At 31.8% G+C, this 22,600-nt stretch overlaps 1 protein-coding gene across 6 annotated transcripts in view; it reads right to left on the bottom strand.

Moving 5' to 3' along the window:
- The window catches only part of CPNE8 (copine 8), a 176,678-nt gene that overhangs the window by 70,163 nt on the left and 83,915 nt on the right, over positions 1 to 22,600 (bottom strand). For 5 of the 6 annotated variants that reach the window (XM_036236629.1, XM_036236630.1, XM_036236627.1 and 2 more), the window contains 3 exons: positions 21,629 to 21,733; positions 20,276 to 20,317; positions 2,136 to 2,211 (listed from right to left, as the gene is read on the bottom strand). In XM_036236629.1, the coding sequence (XP_036092522.1) occupies positions 2,136 to 2,211; positions 20,276 to 20,317; positions 21,629 to 21,733 (223 nt within the window). Of the gene's footprint in view, positions 1 to 2,135; positions 2,212 to 15,899; positions 16,959 to 20,275; positions 20,318 to 21,628; positions 21,734 to 22,600 lie in introns of those variants that run through there. The other variant, XM_036236632.1, reaches the window with a different exon arrangement.

Raw genomic sequence — 22,600 nt, 5'->3', positions numbered from 1 at the left:
TTAACAATTTCTAGCATTCGATAATGACAAAAAGTATAAAACATGCATAGGAACAGGCAAGTATCACTCACACACAGGAAAAAAGCAGTCAATAGAAACTGTCCCCGGGAACTCACAGATTTGGGATTTATTTGACAATGTCTTTAAATCAGCCATTATCAACATGTTTAAAGAACTAAGGAAAACTATATAGAGAGAATTAAAGTATGAAACAATGTCTCACCAAATAGAAGTATCAATAAGTAGATAAAAATTATAAAAAAGAACTAAATAGAAATTGTCAACCTGAAAATCACAATAACTGAAATGAAAAATTCACTAGGGAGGTTTAACAGAACACTTGAGTTGTCAGAAGAAATAATCAGTGATTTTAAAAAAGAATGGCTAATTGGAATTTTATAGTTTAAGTAACAAAGAAAATAATGCTAAAAAATGTGAACAGAGCCTAAGAAACCTATGAGGCAAAATTAAGCATAACAACATATGCATAATGGGAGTGCCAAAAGGAGAAGGGATAGAGAAAGGAGAATAATGGCTGAAAATTTCCTTGGTTGTCTCAACAAAACTGAAACTCTTGCACATGTGTAAAAAAAGAAGTTTCCCATGTATAAGACCAAGAGCTGTCCACTGAAATCCCAAAACTACCTGTATATAATACATAATGGTCTCAGGTTTTCTTCAGACTTATCTCTTCTATTGATAATATATATATATATAATAAGAAAACATTTGTATTTGAAGTTAAGGCACAAATATCCATGCAGGGTATTTAATAGGAAATAATTGCTACGAAGCTTCTGTCATCTTAGCAGATGTGGCATCAATCTCATTAAGCTAGCTTTGCTGAATAAGATTGTTCCAAAGAGCAGAAGACATTATAAAAGCTAAGAAAACTCAAAGTGGTTGATTTGTGGAGGGTTATGTGGTGATTGGCAATAGATGGGTCCTAAGTACAAGGAGGGCTGGTATGCATGTCAGCTTTGAGGGTTGACAGAGAAAACAGGCATCTATATAAGTATAACCTATCTTATATTACTTTCATTCCCTGTTTAGAGGCTTAATATTCCTTCCTTTGGAGATCCAGTTAGAGAAATAGATCCATTACTCTATCTTTGTCCTTGCTTGGGAAGCTTTCTTGGGTTGAGTTTGCCCCGCCCCCCAACCACCACACAAACATCTCCTAGTCCACTAAGTATGATACTGTATATAGCACTTATCAGGATACACTAAACGTATTTCATGTGTTTGTCTCTCCTATTAGATACTGAAATTTTTATTCATCTCTGTATCTCAAGGGCCTGACACAGAACAGGAATATAGAAGCTACGTAACAAATATGTCATTTATAGATTATTGAATGAATGCATGAAATACAACTGCTTTAGCCCAGTAAGAAGGTGGTAGAAGGAGATTCTTACCCTATTAATTTAAAAGAGGTCAATTTTAGTATCAATTTGGCAGGAAAACAGTTGCCATTATTGACTAACTACAGATATATTCTCCTTTGCTATCCACATATATTAAATTTTAAAAATATAGATAATTACAGATAACACAGCTCAAAGATTAACAGTGCTAAAACATGCCATATGCTCAATACATATCTGGTAGTTACCTGGCAATGTAGGTTTAAGGCAGAAATAACTAGTGTATTTGCTTTTAATAACTTGGATTTCTTTAATGAGTGAATCATACCTTGTCATTCCTAAACAACAGTGAAGTTGCTCAAACACACTAAGCAGACTACAACTCATTTTATAACTATGTCTACACAACCGAAATGCATACTTTTTGTTTTTAAAAGGGGGTTGAAGAGGAGGTTGGTAGGAAGGCGAAACATAAAGGCTGAAGCTTAGGGAACAATAAACTTGCATCCATACTGAATTGTTTAAAATCTTTTTTTAAAAAGTTACATGAGCAAGAATTTTAAATCTCTCAAGAAAGATTTAAAAGACCATGTGACTTGAAGGGAAACAATATCATTTAATCTTAGACACAAGCCTACTCAATAAGTTTAGACTCTTACAAATGTATCTACTTAGTTAACCTTGGAAAATTATCCATTGCAAAATCTATACTTTTGAGCATAAATATACTTATTCCAGAGGAAAATAGTAAAATAAAATTCCTCTTACCTCATATACGTTGAATTGTGATTGCCCCCTAGAAAGTTCCCTATAGCTTGTTGTAAATTCTCCAATGAAATCATGACTAAAATAAAGGAAAAAATATATATAGTATTAGTTTCATACATTTTGCCAATTATATTTCAAAGCTTTTAGAACTATACAGTTAATCATGAAAAATGCTTGATATTGTTATAAATGTAACATTTTAAGAGATTGATACATAATTTCATTGTTCTTTAACCCATAATATGTATATTTAAAAATTTCATTTTGTTAATATCAAATATTTAATTTATCCTACCAATATTAATATTTCAAACAAGTATATTAGTTTTAACAACTCATATCTCCAAGACAGTTCATCTTCTATGCTATCCAAATGATTAACTATTTATTAAGATAAAAGTTTAAGACATTCAAAAATTTATTATTAACCATATCGATAATCACAAATATAATATGTAAAACCACCAAACTTCCCTAAATCAGGGTGTAATAGAACATTATTTTTAAAAGTATCCCATGTTAAGATGGATAATAGTCACTAAGCCTTATTTTTCTTTTTTAAATTAATTTATTTTTAAATTACAGTTAACATTCAATATTACTTTATATAAGTTTCAGGTGTATAACATAGTTTACATTTAAATAATTTACAAAGTGATCTCCTCAATTAGTCTAGTACCCACCTGGCATCACATGTAGTTATGATATTATTCACTAATTCCCTCTGCTGTACTTCACCTCCTCATGACTATTTTGTAGCTATAATTTATATTTCTTAATCCTTTCATTTTTTTCTGCCATTCATCAGTTTGTTCTCTGTGCTTACAAGTCCATTTCTGTTTTGTTTGTTCATTTATTTTGTTCTTTAGATTCCATATAAGTGAGATCACTTGGCATTTGTCTGTCTCGGACTGATTTATTTCGCTTAGCATAATATCCTCTAGATCTATTCATGTTGTCACAAATAGTAATTATAACTTAAAAGTATATTGCTAATACCAACGTGGTTATTCTGAGTTTTTTCACCTTTTCAAAGCAATTGTCACTGCCTACTGAAAAAGCAGGACTTCTACAGATGCCTTCTTAATTTAGGTGGGGATGGATAAGCACTGAGTGAACACGTGTTAAATTCTCACTATAAAATGCTTATCAGTGTGACTACTAAGTCTGACTTGTGCAACTGCAAAACACATCATGCATTCAGCAGTTTAGATGGGACTTGTATTCCACTACTCTGTTCTAACTTATTGGTCAACACTAGGTTGAACATACACTGCATGTAGAGAAATAAGGGCACAATGATGGTATTCCATGCAATGGTGAAATATGTCAGAGAAAGAAGATAGACTGTAGAAACTAACGTAGTATAACAAACATAAGAGATGCTGCTGCTGTTTTTATCCTAGAATTTAAGATTGGTCCTTTTGCTTTGTAAATGCAAAGTGTTCATTGCCATAAAAATGGAGATTTCCCCAGACCCCCCCAGACAAATTCAACACCTTCCACAGACCTGATGACCAGTGACAAGCCACATTGGAGTTGAGCCTAGCCAACCAAAATGTTGATTTCTGAAGATGAAATTTGGAAGAAAAATCTAGCTGTCATTTCATATTTTTAGAGCTTTTGCAATGAGAAGTGCTTTTTTTAAAAAAAAAAAAAATTATTTTAGAGCTCATTTAGATATCCAGCCTCCCAGTTCTCTGTTATCTCAAAGACCTTGTACATACATATCCAGTATTGTATACAAAACATTCCTCTTTACACTAGTATCGCCTTGACCTCTTCTGGATTTAATTTTCAGAAATAAATCTATACATATGAAAATGGTGATAGGAAAAGAGAATTGAAGACTTTGATTAATATATTTGTATTTCTGAGCCCAAATCCCTAGTACTCATTCTTTTAAGTTACACAAGGAAAATTATAAAACAGGACTCTAGTGCTACATATTTCTTATAAATAATTCTCCTCGACCTTCAGAAGTACAAGCTAATATTTGTGATATCTTTCACTGCAGATTCTAAGAACTCTTGAGTTATGGAGAGTCTGTTTACAATCCTCCTCCATTGCAATGTGCATGTCTGATATCTTAAGTAGTGATCACTGAGATAAAGGTTCTATTATAGCACTTCAAACATAATGCTTTGATATTGTTGAGTATGGACAGGCCTTATATAACTAGAGCTTACCACACTAGTGGTGGGAATCTAATATAGAGGCCTTAAAAATGCCTAGATCATTCAAGTTCTTATGGCAGTTTTATGTCTGTGCAATTCCTACCCCCATTTGGTTAACTGTTTAAATTCAATGTTCAGCTCTTATTGTTAACACTGAATTCCTGCCATTCAACACTAATCAAAAACTTGGTAGAGATGAGCAATAGTTACTGTTCTCAAGTGAATGCATTTACTCAATCAAGTCTCAAGAATGCATCCACCTGGAAGAAGACAGTCCACAGAGTGCCAAATCTGGACCTAACTGCAAATGCTCAGGTTTACCAAACTGCACATTGACTTGCCCCTGTTGAAGTCACTGTGGAACTTTCTAAGAAGCAGTTCTTTGATGCTTCATTCCATTTTATTCTTGTTAAATTTGTTACTCTACAGAACTGAGTGATGAACAGTACGGTACACTTTTCTTTGGTCTCAGTGCTGGAAATCTGTGGTTCTGATTTGTTCCATATTCTGAAAGGACTCTACTTATCATGAGATGGAGATTTCCCCCTTTGAGTAATTGTTAAGAGGGTTTACAGCCACATTTGTGGCCCATTTTCTAGCAGGATATGTCTTCATGATATATTGTACTCTGCAGACTTTTTGAATAGCTCATTATTTTCCCTTTGCTTCAATTTCCTTACACAGTTGAGTTCACCATGTCTTATTATATGCTTTCCATAAGTTGACTTGGATCCTTTTAAGAATAAGATAGGTCATAAATAAATGAAAAAATGAATAAAATACTTGCCCCCCTCATCTCCTTCTAAATCTTGTTCAAGGTGGTTATTTTGAATGAAACACTGAATTTGTGTATCATACAAATGCAACGCTATTCTTGTGTTGTAGAGGAGAAAATGCATTAAGTGAGTTACAGATTGCATTTCAGCCTCCAAGACAACATTTTGGTGGGATTAATTAAAAAACAAACAAAAAACCCCACCATTATATCTCTGCAGAGAAATAGATGATCAAGAAGTGAATTTTCAGAAGGTCATAAACATAAGGCAATAAGTGAAAATAGCACTAAAATTGCCAAGCCTAAATATAAGGTGCTTTGTCTCCAGAATAAATCAGAAGAATTTAGGTGGATAAGTGTATTGGTTCTCAGGTCAATTTTGTTACAGATCTTTTAGAATACTGGAAATTTTTATAACTACCTTTGTAACCTGTCCTACTTCAAAAACTGTATATTAAATTATAGGTAAGTACTTTTAAAAAGTATTAAACATGGTTTGCTCTGATTTATTCTTATAATTTTTTCCCTATCATCGATTATTCTTAGATTTCACTAATATTAAAAGGAGAAAAATTTAATTTGCTTTAATATTCATATTTGTTCAATAGTATAATATTGAAATAATTTTCATTTAACAGAGAAATATGATGAAAAGACTTTAATAATAAATCACAACAATTTCCTTATGATTCAATAATACTGTTTTGCTATTTCCTGTTAATTTAATTACAACTAAAATAATTATTCTATATTATAAGTCTCAAGTTCTCTGACTGCATTTACAAAATGCAGTTTACTCTGGGGTTATTTACCTGATTTGTGCCTGTTTACATCACTAATTTTTTTCCCAGACTTCTTTTTATAATATATATGTATTATAAATGTGTGTGTGTATGTGTGTGTGTGTGTGTGTGTACTACTACTAAAAATCTGAAGAAATAAAAAGATATTTAAAGCAAATTGATTAGTATTATAGCTAGCAGTTTGGCTCTAAAAAGCCTTGTTTGAGCATTCACAGTATTGAATTATTCAAGTTGCTAAATATGGCCAAACTAATAAAAAATGAAGTTCCTTGGAGGTAAAAAAAAAAAAAAAAAGTAAAAAGACTTGTTTGAGTAAAATGAATTGTTAAAGTCTGTATAGTACAATCACTTCTATACTCCATTAATAGTGGAAAAATGTATATTACATGTATTTACATTTACAGATGAAACCTGTAGGACACTCTTATTTAACAAATGTGTTCATCCTCCTCTACCTTTAGAACCTTCTGCATCACCACTTACCTTTTATTCTACAACTTAGCTATTATGTCCTCCAGGAAGATTTTCCTGCTTCATGCCCTTCCTCTTTGATTTCAAAAAATCCTAGTATCGCTCTATAATTACACTTCCTATATTGTACTATACCTGTCGTTTACGTATCTACCTTCTGAAACTTTATCATACTTGAAGTTAAGAAAGGTGATAATTCATCTCAGTATTCCCAACATATACTTCACTGCCTGGTACACAATAGGAACTTTTGAATGCTGCGACTATACTCAAGTTAACATCACAGTCATGCCGTGATCTTTCCTTGCCAGTAAATTTGCCTCGCATCAATTATATTCAGTCGAAAAGAATGGCACAAGAGCCAGTCATATTAACCATTGCTACTCCATCTCCTTAAGTAAACTCTGTGAGTAATACAGACAAGGGTTATTTTTCCACAGAAATGCACCCATGGAAGCATACCAAAGACAGAAAAAAAGAGGCAGAGAATACAGTCTTTGGATGGCATTTTAGAAGATCTTCCTCGAAGTCCACGACTTGGGCACAATGGATGATGCTTATTTTCTTGACTGTCATTAAACTAGTTTTACACATAATGTGTACAAGTGGCAACTACTACTGATCCATCTTATTCTTTTTTCTATCACCACGGGGCCTGGAGTGAGCCTGTCAACTGCAGGGTCTTATGTCTACCTAAAAATTAGAGGCAATGCTTATGCACTGTTTAAAACTTAACCCAGATTTCATTTTTGTGTTTGAAAGGCATTTAACTCCTTAACAAAGATATAAAAAATACTTTTTCTAATGATTAAGAATATGACTCCAAAAAGCTATGTGTGTAGTTTTAAAGAAGCTTTAACAAAACATGTAAAGCTATAATGGGCTTATGAATTGATATATGTTGTCTTGTGATATTTTGGAGTTACATATATACCTGTAGCTTGTACTGCTCTGGAGCAAGAATGTTTAATTCATTAGGTATACCTCTCCTTTGGAGCACACCACAGTGTGACCTGTTTCAGATGTGCATTGAAGGATATCTGAAATGAGAACTGGTAAACAAATTCTCCGATGGGAATGTTGAAAAGAATCCAAGCACAAGAACTGGCATGATCTTTCCTACGGGAACAACAGCCTCAGATATTGTCTCCTCCATTTGTATTTCAACAGTGTAATTTCCCATGTTCTTCTATCTTGTCTAATCTGCTCCAGTTCTAGCAAACATAGCAAGATTTTTGAAAATAGCAAGAGACTGAGCAGCTACAAAATGGCAGATACTTTTAACTGAAGTGTAGTTAGGGTAACCTTTTTTCAATGCATTGGTTGCAGACATTTTTACTTTTTAAATCTGTATTTGTAGGGGGAGCAGTCCTGTTTTTTTCAGAGGTAACTGAAACAAGCCATGAATTCCATAATTACCAGCAAAATGTACCATGGAACTTGTAATTTCCCCACAATTGCTAAAGAAATGTCAGAAGTCCAGATAACAAGTAACAACATATTGCCTGTCCCTGACTTTGCTAATTTTCTTTGCTTTTTTTCCAGTCAAAGCCTTTGATTTTGACACTTTTCAGCATCTAAGAATTTTTTTAAACGAGGTAACAAGAACCTTTGCTAATTCTTACAAGATGTTCTACTTTAAAATTTCAACAAAATTCATTTTTTTCCCTTGTAACTTCCTCAAATCCTGTTGGAGAATTTAGCTTCCCTTAAAAAGTCCAGCAGTATGACCTTTATGTATTCCTAGATTATAATCTGGTCTATATCTAAATCTATAGAACTATCATGATTCTTAATTTATTGCTCCAGTAAACAGACTATAAACGCATTCTGACAAAAGTAATTTTTTCTTCATAAAGTTCTGGTTTATGCTTTACTAGTAGAAAATATTATATGTCATATTTTTAATATTAACAATTCACCAAGAGAAATAGGCTAATATTATCATTGTTATCCACACCTGCTCTTTGATCCATTTCTAATACAGATGGAATTTTTAAAAGACATAAATACTATATATATATATATATATATATATATAAAGTCCTATTGTTTTGGGGGTATAAATATATATAAAATTTGATATAATATTACACCTATATAATCACCTATTTTAATATGCATTTCACCTATTATTATTCAAAATTTTAACTTTATTTCCACTTATCGTATCTACACAAAGACTTATACAAATCACATACTCTAAAATAAAAACAATATTTTGATTTGGTTTACATTGATATAGCAAATAACATATAGCATAGTAAAGGAAATGTACTGTATAATGATTTATCACATCTAAGCTGAAATTTAAAAAACAGAGTATAGACATATTTTTGAAGTGTATTTGGGATGTTAGATTATTAAAATTGCATCTGTATCTGTTGGACACAATGTAAATTTTAATGACAAATAAAGTTTAACTTTGTAAAAAATCTTTAATTATTTTCTAGTGCTTCTGATAAGCTTAATGTACCAAAATATTGTCAAGCAAAAACTCTTCATTCAAATTAAATGTTGCTTGATCAAATAAAAAGCATTTTCTATTTAAGGTAAAAAATTCTTAATATAAAATAACTTCTTCCTAGTTATAGTTTCACAAATGCAATTTAACTCATTGAAAGGTAGGATGGAGTTTTTTTAGCTAGCTGGGATTTTTGGATATTTTTCTAGGATTATATGTTAGAAAGTAAACTGATATTATGGAGTTAAAATCCTCTCCAATTTCATGTATTTTTAAATATTTATGTCATCCATGTCGCTTTTCTCTGTGATTCCAAGGTGATTGAACTCTAGTTTTTAGTTTAAACATTAACTCTAGAAAGGAAGGTCTGTGGAATTCAGTATACTGTTTCTGAAATTTTAAATTTCAGCCAGTGAGTGTTATTTTTTGCAGAATAATGATAATTAATAATAATTAGTCTTATTATAATAAGTGAAACAACAGAAAAGAATCAAGCAATATTCACATAAAATAATAATAAATTCAATGTTGGCCAAGGGATCAAAGTTAAAAAAAAAGAGAGAAATACTAAATTTCTATTTTTGTACCTTTTTGTTTTTTCTATGTCATTGGTCTATGTTTAAATAAATGCAATTCAAAATAATTACTTCCTTTCCAACATATTAATAAGGTATCTTTATTCAAGAATTTTAAAAAAGTGTACTTCAGTCATAAGAAGAAGATAAATTCAATTTACAGGTTTAAAAACCTTTATTTTAGCTATGTATCACATACTTTTATACATTTTTCATTTACATACACATTGGTATATTTTCAGCTAATATTCTGTACAGATTATTGTATTAGTGTATTAATTTTTTACCTTTTTCAAAGTTGCCCGAGCTCATAGATAAATCTATCTACTCATCTATCTGAATTTGATATCATATTGCTAGCTTTGTTCATTTTCTATAAGCCCTCACTACCACTAATATGTCATTAAGAAATAATAATATCACCTTAATTCGTCTTCCCTTTTTACAATGATTAAGCCTAGAACATAGGGATCTTTATCCCTTCTCAAATAAAGTTTCATACTTTGACAGGAAAGTGCAAGGAAAATCTAATATTCTCTCTCTCTCTCTCTCTCTCTCTCACACACACACACACACACACACACACATTTAACCCCCAGCCTGAAGTAGCAAAAATTGGCAAATTGCACAGTATAGTCTACTGCTACCCAAGTATAAGGTTTTTTCAATGGCAAATAATCCCACTGGTCTCTATACTGTCCGTTATCTTCCTGACAGACTACGGGACTTCAAAAAGGGCAACAGGGATTAACTGCAAAGGGTAAATCACACAGAGGAGGAGATTAAAGTAAATTTGCTATTGAAATTTTTTCAAACCTATGGGGAGAAGAATGCATTTCGGAGAGCTTTCTTTGATCAATGATTGTCAAGGTTTTAGATTTGATAGACTTATGAGTCAAAAAAAAAAAAAGAGAGAAAAGAAATAGGATGTCTATGCAGTACAAAGTTATGTGAATTATTGCTGTTGTAATTTTTAATTAATATGTATAGATAGATAATTCCACTCTCAAAAGTTGTCATCCTAGCTCTTATCTAATTTGCCTAGAATATTTATCTCAAAAAAAAAAGTAATTCACAAAATTTAATCTTATTTTGTACTATGCAGACAAGGCATTGTTACTAAAATAGGTACATGCTTAAATTTTAAAAATGGTCATCCCACTTCAGTGAAACTTCACAATTAGAGCTGACAGAGTTTACTGTAATCCTTGACCTAGATCTCATTTATTTAGCAGCTCAGAACTTTCAGAATTGAAAGAATTTCAGCCACTGGGAGTTGTGTGTTTATTTTTATATTAATAAAAAAGTAATAGATACTTATCACCATTCAAGGTTTATAAGATTTGCTTTGAATTCCTGTTAGCATTACTCTTTTTATTTCTCAAAATGAAAACTATATTCTAAGACTACTTATGGAGAAACAAACTTTTTAGGTATTCTGAGAGGATTTAATAATTCTTCATGTGTTTTTGATGGGTGCTACTTTTATGATTATGGTTTTAATGTAAATATCTTCAAAGTATGAAAATATAAAAACAGAATAGTGCACCTCATAAAAGTTTTTGTTGTTGTTGTTGTTAGAAGCTTGAATGAATTAGTATATTTAACCAAATGAGGCTCCAGGAAACTATGAAGAAAATTTTCAGAATTACTAAATTTCCAATAGATACAAATCTAAAACATAAATGGAAAAATTAAAAGTACTGACAGATAGCATCCAGGCTGCTTAGATGACTTAATATCTATTTGTAGAAGTTCTTCTTTTAAAATAATAACAAGCATAGTAGGAATATTATCCTTGAACACATTATAAAAATAATGAAATTTTTAGTGAAATTGAAATATCCATGCAACCCCCTTCCTCCCAAAAAAATGTCTGCCTTGGTTCCACATTTGGGTTCTACTGATTTTGGGTAAGTTATTAGACTTTATAGTAAATGTTTTCACCCATCAAAAACATAAAATATATTTTCCTATTCACTTCAAAAAAAAAATTGAGTTGATTAACTTGAATTGTTCTGAACAACTCTCCAGAATTTGTTGGCAAAGATATAAAGCAACTTATTACCAGTCCTAGTAATAAGTCATAGGTAAAGCATTCCTCCTATTCTCATTCAAAAGTAGGAACTTGGTTGCCCTTGAACAAGAAGCCCACCTCCTAATAGATCTCCACCTGAGCTACTGTAGAATGTTGGATTCTAAGATCTATAGATTTTAATACTAAATTATATCTACAGACCAAATTGAAAACTATGATTTTTCAGATAACATGAATTATTTTTCTATGCCAAGGAATTAACCCTAATTTATCAATGGTGGCACTGGAGATATAAAATGATTTATTTTGGTAAGGTGAACTTATAACCATCTTTTCTGGCACGCATTTATAAAACCTCATCTCCACCTCTTTGCCCTCATTTCAGAGCTTGTTAGAATGTTTTGTTCTATTCTCAACAGTCCTTCCCTATACGTTCCCTTCTATCTATGACTATGTAAATTCCATGACTCTATAAATTCTCTCTCTTCCATTTCTATGATTCAAGCTTTCTTTAGTTCTGATTTTTCTCTTTCCCTAAGCTGCATTGTAAAAATTATATTCTATTGCTTTTTGGCTCCTTACTATTCTTCCAGTATCTTTTTATTTATTTTTTAAATTCCATTATAGTCTTGTATATATTATGACACTATTGCAAAAGCCCATTTTAACCTAGTAATAAATATCTGTACTCTTTTCATAAACATATTTTAACCTAGTGGAAACTGAAATAATTAAAAATTAACTTTAGGGAAATCATTATGCATTCTAGTGATATTAATGGCATCATTTCATTGCTCATTTCTTACAGATGGAAAAGATGATAGTTGACTGCATATGGTGGATGAGAGCAAGGTGGGGTCAATATGATTACAGTTTTTCAAGTCTACAAGTTTGGGATTAGGGAAATGCCCAAACATTAATATTCAAGGAGTGTAAATCAATAGAGTAAAAGTAAATGTAAAAACACAAATACATTTGTCTACTCACACATTAATAATTAGCCACTTTTCAGAGTCTGTTATGTGCCTTCCTAACATTCGAGCGTCCTAAGACCTTCTCTTAGACTCTCCAGGCTGCCCCATAATCCAGCAATTAAAAGGTTGACCCTAGCAAAGGAAAAGTCTTCCAGGTCCCTATTCCTATGTACAGTTTTCATCTGTTGTGATGGTTGATAAACATTTTGAATATCACCCCTGGAAGTCTTATAGTGAAATAAAACCTACAATAGGAAACACAGATTTAGTGATAAAGTTGATGATTAATTCAAAACTGGATATAATTAAATAGACTCGCTCTCCTCCTTATAAAATGAAATGTTAACTCTAAAGGTCACATCCATCCCCAAGGATTCTAATTACCTTATACCAAAATTAGAAATTAATTTATATTCCAAATTTGACTGATGACATTATAATGGAGGTAAGTGAATTATAGTAAGGTAGTCAAAAATCAAAATTTACACTATAAATGCATTTTTTGATTTGAATTTGATAATTCTGCTATTGAGTTGGTGAAATTCATCAATATTTGACAATGGAATAAAGCAGAAAAAATCTGTATGACAAGACGATCACAAATATATGAATATAAATCTAAGATGTCTGCAAATAGTTAAAAAAATAAAGATAGAGAGAGAGAGACTGAGAAAATGACAGGTGAACTAATTACTCACTGCCTGAAATTTCACTAGGGAAATAAAAGCTCCAAAATTATTCGAGATTATTTCATAATTTCAAATAAAGGAGATATAAAATGAGGAGATATAAAAACATTGATAGAGGATTGACTCTTCATTGGAAAGATGACAAAGTTATTTCAAATACTCTCTTCTATAATACTGAAATAACAAAGCAAGAAGCTACTGCATTAAAGGCACTGTATTCTGTGAAGAATAAAACAAAACACAATTCTTAATCTCAGGGAGTTTACAATTTAATATGAAAGATAAAACAGAAACAAGTAATTTCAACGGAAGTCATAGTGTGTTAGATATGCTAATAAACATTCCTAAATAGTAAACACAGTACACAGGAGAAAAGAATTAAAAGGATTTAGATGTACAAGGAAAGTTTTAGACAACTGACAACATTTTTAAATTGGGCCTGAACAGAAAACCAGTAGGCAAAAATGAACATAGAAGGCCTTTCAAAGTATTTAGGGCATCTAAGCAAGAATATCTGGAGAGATGAGCACTGGCAGACTGAAACTGCATAGTTGAAATTGGCTAGAATATCATTTCCCAACATCTATACCACAAATATCTTTTAGGAAAGGGCCAATGTGAAATGCTTATGCAATTTTCTTTAAAATCTTATTGAAAATGAAGGAGAAAAAGTTTTTTTCCTTGAAATATAGGTCCGAGAGAATCCAAAATAACTCCAGGCAAGGAAAGATATATTAAAACATACTAAGGAAAATTAAAATATTGTTATATATAATTTGGAGTTTTTTGTTAAGTCACATCACCTGGCAGACTATTTAGTACATAATAAATGGTCAATGGCAATATCTTCCTTAATAAATTAACAGAATTTCTTTTGGATCATTAATAAATAAAAACATACACTTTAGGTATCAGATATATACATAATTAAATCAGTCCTTCACAGGGACAAGAATGATAGATTGAAGAGAAAAAGGGGACCAAAAAACTCATAAGCTACATGTGAGAAAAATCATTATCTAAAACTTTAATAGGTGGAAGAAAAAATAGTATATCAGTAACATGTAGATTGTGAAATTCCATTTGTCAACATTTATTAAGTCTCAAGTGATAAGTAGTGGAACAAGAAAAGAGGCTGAATCCGTCTATTGAATACACTTTTAGGACATTCAGAGTTAATGGCAAGCAGACAGGCTATTGGTAGGGAAAGAATGAGTAAATGAGGAAATTTAAAATAAATGAGAAAAAGATAAATGGTTTACACATGTTTCTCCTAAATGAGTTATATGATCTTATACAACTTGTAAGAAAGTTCATGAGTGAAGCCCTGGATCAAGAATCACATTTCACACCATGATGATGCATAATCACAGAAATAAAACATCAAATACATTTATCAACTATTATCTTCAAAGGTAACATACCAGAAACCAATAGCATCCATACAGCATTTCACAGAGAAATGAAGCTTGCACTTACTAAGTATCACTATTCAAAGTGACAATATTTAATAAAATGCAGAATAGCAATAATTAAATTTTTACTCTCCCTGCTCAGTGGACTTCACAAGTTGGAATTTTTATGACTGGCAGTTCATTGGTTGAGCCTTTTCATCAAATCATCATTATCTGAGAGAAAGAGATATCTACGTGGTGGCCCATTTACAATCAGTCCCACATTAAAGCCACATAGTTTAATGCAGAGCTGTTCCATTAATGCTTCCTGAATTTTAAATTAAGCTACAAAATCGGCTGAAGCAACTTCAAGCAATTGAAGCTTTTCAAAGATACCACCACTGATTGCTTTGTAACCCAGACTAGTTTCTTGGGATTTCAGCTTTTCAATTGTTAAAATGAGGTATAAATATTCTTCCTTCATATTTCTTGAAGAAATGGTGTAATTTATGAGGAAGATTTAAGTAAAGTGTTTTAACTTGTAAAACATTAAGTACATTTAAACTGATTATTCATACCAAGGTCAAGCAATGCCTCTGCACTGTCAGACCAGTGTCAATGTGTTTAAACAAAAAAGGGCAAATGACTCTATTTCTTCTATTCTAGATGAGCTCAAGGTACCTAATTTCATGTCAACTGGTTACTTGTTCAAGATATTATCACATTTTTCTATGCCACATAGACGCACAAGACGTTCACTACAGAAATAATTTCAAGTTGATGAACTGGATCAAACACACCATCAAAATTCTGACAAGTCCACACCACTTCCTGAAGCTCCTAATCTGCAGATATCTTTATTACCTCAATTATCTGAAGTACCCTCTCCGGTAAAACAAAATGTGACTCTAAGCAAGTAACACTTTCAAGCATTTTCCACTTGAATTTTTGACTGAAATAGTCTCTCTAGAGAGATCAGATTATTTCTTGGCTTCCTATGGTTAAATCTACACACAAAAATAATACAGATGTCTAAACATTTTTCCCCCCTACAGTTCGTAAGAGGGAGATTCTAACTTCTGTTACATGCAGGCAAAACATTCCCTCTGATAGGAAGTTACTCATGATGAATATCATATTTCATTAGTCTATACGAAACTGTCCAACATGATAGCCACGAACCATGTAATGTAGGTAGTCTGAATTGAGATATGCTGTAAGCATAAAATACATGCCAGATTTCACAAACCTAGTGTTAAAAAATGTAAAATTTATCATTAATTTTTATATAGATCCCAATTAAAATAACATTTTGGATATATAGGATTAAATAAAATATATTATTACATTATTTTCACTTTTAATGTTGCCACTAGCAAATGTAAAATTACATATGTGACTCATCTTATATTTCTATTGGAAAATGTTGGTCCAGACTGTCCAAAAAAATCCACTGAGCAAACAGTATTTTCTAATAAGAATGATGTATGTACAGGATTCATGACAAATATCAAAGATGACGGAAAAACAAACATAAAGATAGGAAACAGTCTCTGATGATAACTACATTGTATCACAAAATATAAGTGTCATGTATTTATTCTGACTTAAGGAAAGAACATCTTGATTTGGAAATTATGTCAGATATACAAAATTCAATGTAAAAAGTATAATAACTCTATGTTATTATACCACATAAAACTACAAGCTGGAATATCAATAATTCATGCAGTAACTATTATCATTACATTATAAAACTAGTATCTGGATTTTTTATAGCTTTTATACATCATTTTTATTACAGACTAATATGCTTTTCAAATTTCATATATATTATTTAGTTGAAAGATTTTCAAGAGTTATTTAATTATGATTTTAATTTTGCTTTTTATATGTCATCCACGAACTAATCATTTTGCTAACATTGAAAAAGGCTGCTTTAATGCACATGAATTATATAGAATTACACACTAAAATTTTTCATATAAAATATAGAACTATATCTTGAATTAAAGAGCATTTCCCACAACATTAAAATGTTATTAGACTCATAAAATTATAATACATTCCTCTAATTACTCTACTAATCATAATTCACATCCAAGGAATGTTGAAGGTTCTCCCTAACAATCTTTTCTTCCCAATTGGACCCCCTTTATTATCAGTTGGTCTTGAACTCCTCAGGCTTCTTTGCAATGTGCTGTTTATGATTGTATGTTGAAGTGAAAGTTAAAAATTAATCAACATCATATCCAACACTGCAATCTTTTCCCCAAATATTTGAAGATCCAATGACAACACGAGCTTACAAAATCTCCTACCTAAATGTTTCATTTGTTTTGAAATTCGTGTCTCAAAAAGGAAATCACTTTATTTTGTTAAATTTTCTATTAAAGTTGACATTCAGTATTAGTTTATATTAGTTCCAGGTATATAGCATAGTGGTTAGACATTTAAATAATGAGGTGATCTCCTCAGTAAGTCTAGTACCCACCTGGCACATACATAGTTATTACAATATCATTGATATATCCCTATGTTATACTTTACATATCCCTGTGACTATTTTGTAACTATCAATTTACTTCTCCCACCCTATATCTTTCTTACCCAGCTCCTCACTTCCCCTCCTAGCTGGCAACCATCACTTTGTTTTCTTCATCTATGAATCTGTTTCTGTTTTGTTTGTTCATTTATATTATTCTTCAGATTCCGCATGCAAGTGAAATTATATAGTAATTGTCTTTTTCTGTCTGTCTTACTTCATTTAGCATAATACTCTCTTAGGCCCATCCCTGTTGTCATAAATGGTACAGTTTCTTTCTAGTGTGTGTGTGTGTGTGTGTGTGTGTGTGTAATCATCTGTTGATGGGCACTTAGGTTGCTTTCACATCTTAGCTATTATAAACAGTGCTGCAATGAACACAGGGGTGCATATATCTTTTTGAATTAGTGTTTTGGATTTCTTTGGGTAAATACCCAGAAGAAGAACTGCTAGGTTATAGGTAGTTCTATTTTTAATTTTTTGAGGAACTTTCAGTTTGTTTCCCATAGCAACGGCACCAATTTGCAATCCCACCAACAATGCACAGGGGTTTCCCTGTCTCCACATCCTTACCGACACTTGTTTGTAAATCATCATTTTTTATTTAAAAAAGTGCCCCCAATCTAAAGAACCAAATTCTTCACTACTGTTAACTACATTTCATGAATGACCTTTTTCTCTATCTCTCTATTTTTCTCTCTATCTCTACTCTCTTTCACTTGCTTTTGATCTCACGTTACCTCTCATTCTCATAATCTAAGACAGCTCTTTTATACATTTCACTGGCCCATTCGAAGTCTGTTAGGGTTCTTTCAAAATCTACAATGTTCATTTCTCTCTAACTTCTTGTTACATAAGACTTGCTATCTAGGACTATTTCATCCACTTTTCCAGATAACATAAAATGTCAGATAAGAATATATTTATGTTAAAAGCTTTCTTAAATAGCCCTTGAATTCTTTATAATCACCACATTAACAATTACAAAAGAGTCATAGACTACGACCGATGTCCCAGTTGAAGGCTTTTATTTAAGTTCAGGAATTTACAATTAAAATACTGTAGAAATAGAATGTATTAGTTATAAGTGCACTGTTGGCAGTATACTGCCAGGGTGCAGGTCCTGGCTCCACCATTTATTAATTCTGTGACCTTAGGCATATTACTTGTCTGCCTTAGTTTCTTTATCTGCAAAATGTTATTAATATAGTACTTTTCTCTTAGTATGAAGATTAAATGAGGAAAAACATGAAAAACACTCAGAGAGTATCTGAGTATTAGAACCAGTTGATAAATCATATCCCGGATAGGAATGCTCAAGACTCTAACACCAAAAGAAAGGATAACTAAGTTCCAAGGTAATTCTGATCCTCAAAGCTATTCAAAAATTTTGTGGCTCATGAGTAGCCTGAAGACAACAAGAGAGTCATAAAAACTTGCCTTTCAAAGAAAGACAATAAAATATCTAAAATTTTGGTAAATTTAGGATTGAATTGTTATGAATACACATGAAATCTAAATTTACAGTCCTCATTTCTAAGTTATCAAATTAAAATTATTTCCACAATTTCCTAAAATTCCTATGGAAAGGCCACAATTTTTGCCCATTCTCAATTAAAATTTATATAATATATCATAAAAAATGTATATTATACCACATATTTATATCATCTAGGTATACGACATACGGCACAAAGTCCTACTTTACTTAGATTGGCATTATTTCTTTTTCTATTTAGTCTGAGAAGCAAAACTCATTTTCTCAGCAAAAAAAAAAGTTTAATGAAGCAATGAGACATTAGTCTCTGTGGAAAACATAAGGTTTTCTAATGAGATTTGTCCATGTAGAATTCATGTCAAGAAAATGTAATAAATAATTAATTAAATGAATAATCTGGCAGAAATGTAAATATCAGTGATATAGCATAGATGTCTCTAAGAGTCAATGTCAAATGATGTCTAGGTCACGTTAGCACAATCATGTTTGGCATATAACTTAAAGGCTGAAATCACTGAGTCTTATGTAACTATGTGGTGGCTGCTGAAGTGTGGGGTAATATCTCTACCTCTCTCTCCATCCTCCCTTTTCAAAGGAGAAGATACTAATTGGACCATGTGTGTGAATGTTATGGGAAAACAGCACATACATGCTTGCACGTGGCTCTTTGATAAGGCATTTTCCTACCCATGCAGCAAAAGGAATGAGGGGAGGTGTCCCCTCAGGACAGAACAGCCTTCTTAACCAAACTTGTTCCTGTATTAACAGGAGTGCTCAGGTACCTTACCCTTCGGGCTTGTTCCTATATAAACAGGAGTGCACAGGTATTCAGACCCTTTGGGCGTCCTGCTGGTTTTTTATATAATGTGGAAAGAAAGGCCTTGCTTAGATCTTGGGCTTTTAACCTTATCCTTAAACTCCATTTACCAGAGAGCTCTGGGTTGGAGTTTAGGGCATTCAGCCAAGTAAAATTAAATGCCCTTTGCTTTCCCATTTGTTATTCTACTTTGACCTCTGTATCTTCGGTCCCTTTAAAAATCACCCGGAGAGGCAGTTATTTAGGCCAAGGCAAGATTTGAGCATTTCTGGGAATGCTTGGCTTCATATCATTTAAAAACACCTCAATATCAATCCTACATAAATAGCAGAAACAGCAGAAAAATACTTAAGAAGATAAAAAGTAGTACGTTCTCTCTCTTTTAGCCTCTAACATCTGCTGTGATATGCAGAAAGAGACAATGATTGCAGAGCTCTGAACAACTATTTGCATTGGCAATCACCAGGTGTAATTCTGAAGTTTTATTTTGTTGTTGTTTGTGAGGTATATGTCTTCTTGAGGGGAAAAGAGGGGATTCGGGTGTGTTCCCATGAAGGATATTGAATAAAAAGTTTATAGGAATCTTCAGAAAAATTGTGAGACACAGAAATTTGAGAATCATTATTCTACAGCTATAAAACTAGACATCTGTAAGTTGGACACAATGAGAAATCACCAGATTCAAATAGAAAATCTTTACTATGTCACTGAAAATGAGAAAGACCTCTATTTTAATTTCCAAGTTGAAGAAAAGACACTCATTCTTAAAATCTCTTGTAAACACTTCAGTAATATTTGGAAAAACGACAAAATATGCAATCTGAAAATTAAAATTAAAAAAATACAGTCATTTCAATGTACTTGTTTTTTTAAAGCATATCGTTTCAAGAACAAGAACAAAAGAAAAGACAATGCCTTACCTCCCATCCCGATCCCAGTCATATACCTCTATTTTGATTGTTCTGTCCATGGGAAAAACATACAAACAGAGTAAAGTTACTTAATAAGACCAAAATAATATATGATTGAGAATTTAAAAATAAGCTGACTCTTTTAGATAAAGTAGTATATGCTTGAAAGTAATCTGAAGTTCATTTTGCTAATTTTATTGCTATAATTCAATTTGTATCTTAAAGTAGGTTTCTAAAATCTGTAGGGATTCTTTAAAAGGAGCAGGAAAAGTATATGGAAGAAACACATGTACTTTAAACAGAAATCCTCAACAGGGAGGCATGTTGCTATTTCTCACCTCCTCAAAACCATTGTTTTAGAGCAGGATTTCTCATCCCAATTAGTATCAGAATCACATGCAGGGCTTTTCAAAACATGGACTGTTGGCCCGTGGGGCTTGGGCCTGAGAACCTGAATTTCTATAAGGTTAACCAGGCGATGCTGAACCACATTATGAGAACCACTTTCTCAGAGAAAAAAACAAGTTCAGTTAAATGAAGTATAATCCTATTAAATGAATAAAATGATAGTCAAGTGGCATGATACATTTTAAAATAAATATAATGTCATTTTGTTAACCAATAGTTCCTTCTACTATATTAGTTTATAGAATAAATTTCCAGTTTTCTAACATTCAAGTAATGAGATAAACACATTAAAAAGATTGAGTTTTACTTTCTTTTTATTTGCTTTTCTTTTGGGGTGAGTAGGGGTGTTTATATTATAACCTCGAAATAAACTTACATAAGAAAAAAATTCAATATTAAGAAATATTTAGGTATATTGTGGGAAGATCTTCAGGGCCACCTCACCCACCTACTTGTAAAACACCAGAATCTCCCTGTTTTACATTAATAGAACTTTTATGATTCAGCAACCATGAGAACAGTGATGATAAAAAGCAATTTCGAGAGTTTGTCAGGGTTGACAATATATCTAGTTATAGTTTTTTGGCTCATATATTTACTTATTCTAGCCTAAAAGGATAATATCAAATGAAAGACCTAATGCAATAAAAATTCTGAAATGACTTTTTAATAATATGCTAAAACTTAAAATTATACTCTATACTCTTAGCACTTTCCATATTTTTTGTTCTTGGAAAAACAGTTTTAATTTGCCAAATTATCTCTCTTCCTCAAATCATTGTGGATTTTTTAAAAAGCTCTTTAAAAATTCTAAATAAATCATCCATCCTTTTGTAAATACGCATTTACATCAGTAAAGAGGCCACTTTAATTTTTTAAAAAATTGAATTAGGATTATTGCATACAAAATCTATAGTGAATAATCAAAGCTCTCAAAAAAGGCATTTATTTTACCTGTCATAATCGCCATTACATAATGCTCTGACTGAGATCTTGAATGCTTGCCATACAGGATTTAGAGTGTTTTTGACAACTTCTGTTCTATGACAAATTGTAAAACTGTAAAAAAAATTTTTTTTTTCAGTTATCTTTATAATTCAATTACGACATATTGTTTTAGTGGTCATTCTCATTCTTTTCATGCAGAATAAATGTTGCCAGTCCCTCTGTTGCTGTTCTACCGTTTAATAAGATTTGTGGTTTTAAAACCTTAAATTTAGCTCATTATAATACAAAACAATAAGACTTTGAATTAAGTTTACTAAAAATGATCTGCGAATTCAATAAATTCTAAAGTTTTTTTGTAAACAATCTCTAAAAATAGTAATGACATATTAAGCAGTGAAAAATATCCGTGGGTCACAAATATGAAGGTCATCAGTAACCTTGAGAAGAGCAGTTTTGTTGGGGTGCTGGGGACAAAAACCTAGTTGGAATGGGTTTAAGAAAGAGAAGAGAAATCGTGGCAGAGTGTGTAAACAATATTTTAAAGGAGTTTAGCTTTAAAGAGAAAAAGAAAAATTGGGGATAGTTCAAGGAGAAAAATTAGTCAGGTGAAAGGTTTGAGGTATTTTGTTGTTGTCATTATTGTTTAATTCTTTTTCCTTTTTTTTTCAAGAAGAAAGAAATAATAACAAGGTTGTATGCTAAAGGAAAAGATCCAGTAAAGAAGAAACAATTTGTGAAGTATGAGAGGAAGGAGAGAAAGCCTGAAGCAATGTCCTCAAGGAGATAAAAGTGGATGGGATCCAGGGCATTGATGAAGGAGTTGGTTTTGAGAGAACAGTCAATCATTCTGCAGGAACATTCAGGAAGGCACACTATCATAGCATAGAGTAGGTGCTATGATGAGATTATGAGGAAGTTTGCCAATTGCTTCCATTTTCTTATGATATAAGAAGTATTATCATCACTGAAGAAAGAAAA

The sequence above is a fragment of the Rousettus aegyptiacus genome, unplaced genomic scaffold (genome assembly GCF_014176215.1).
Source record: "Rousettus aegyptiacus isolate mRouAeg1 unplaced genomic scaffold, mRouAeg1.p scaffold_m13_p_2, whole genome shotgun sequence".
NCBI classification, from domain to species: Eukaryota; Metazoa; Chordata; class Mammalia; order Chiroptera; family Pteropodidae; genus Rousettus; species Rousettus aegyptiacus.
Note: the sequence above shows the minus strand (reverse complement) of the source record. Positions and strands in the feature narration are given on the sequence as shown.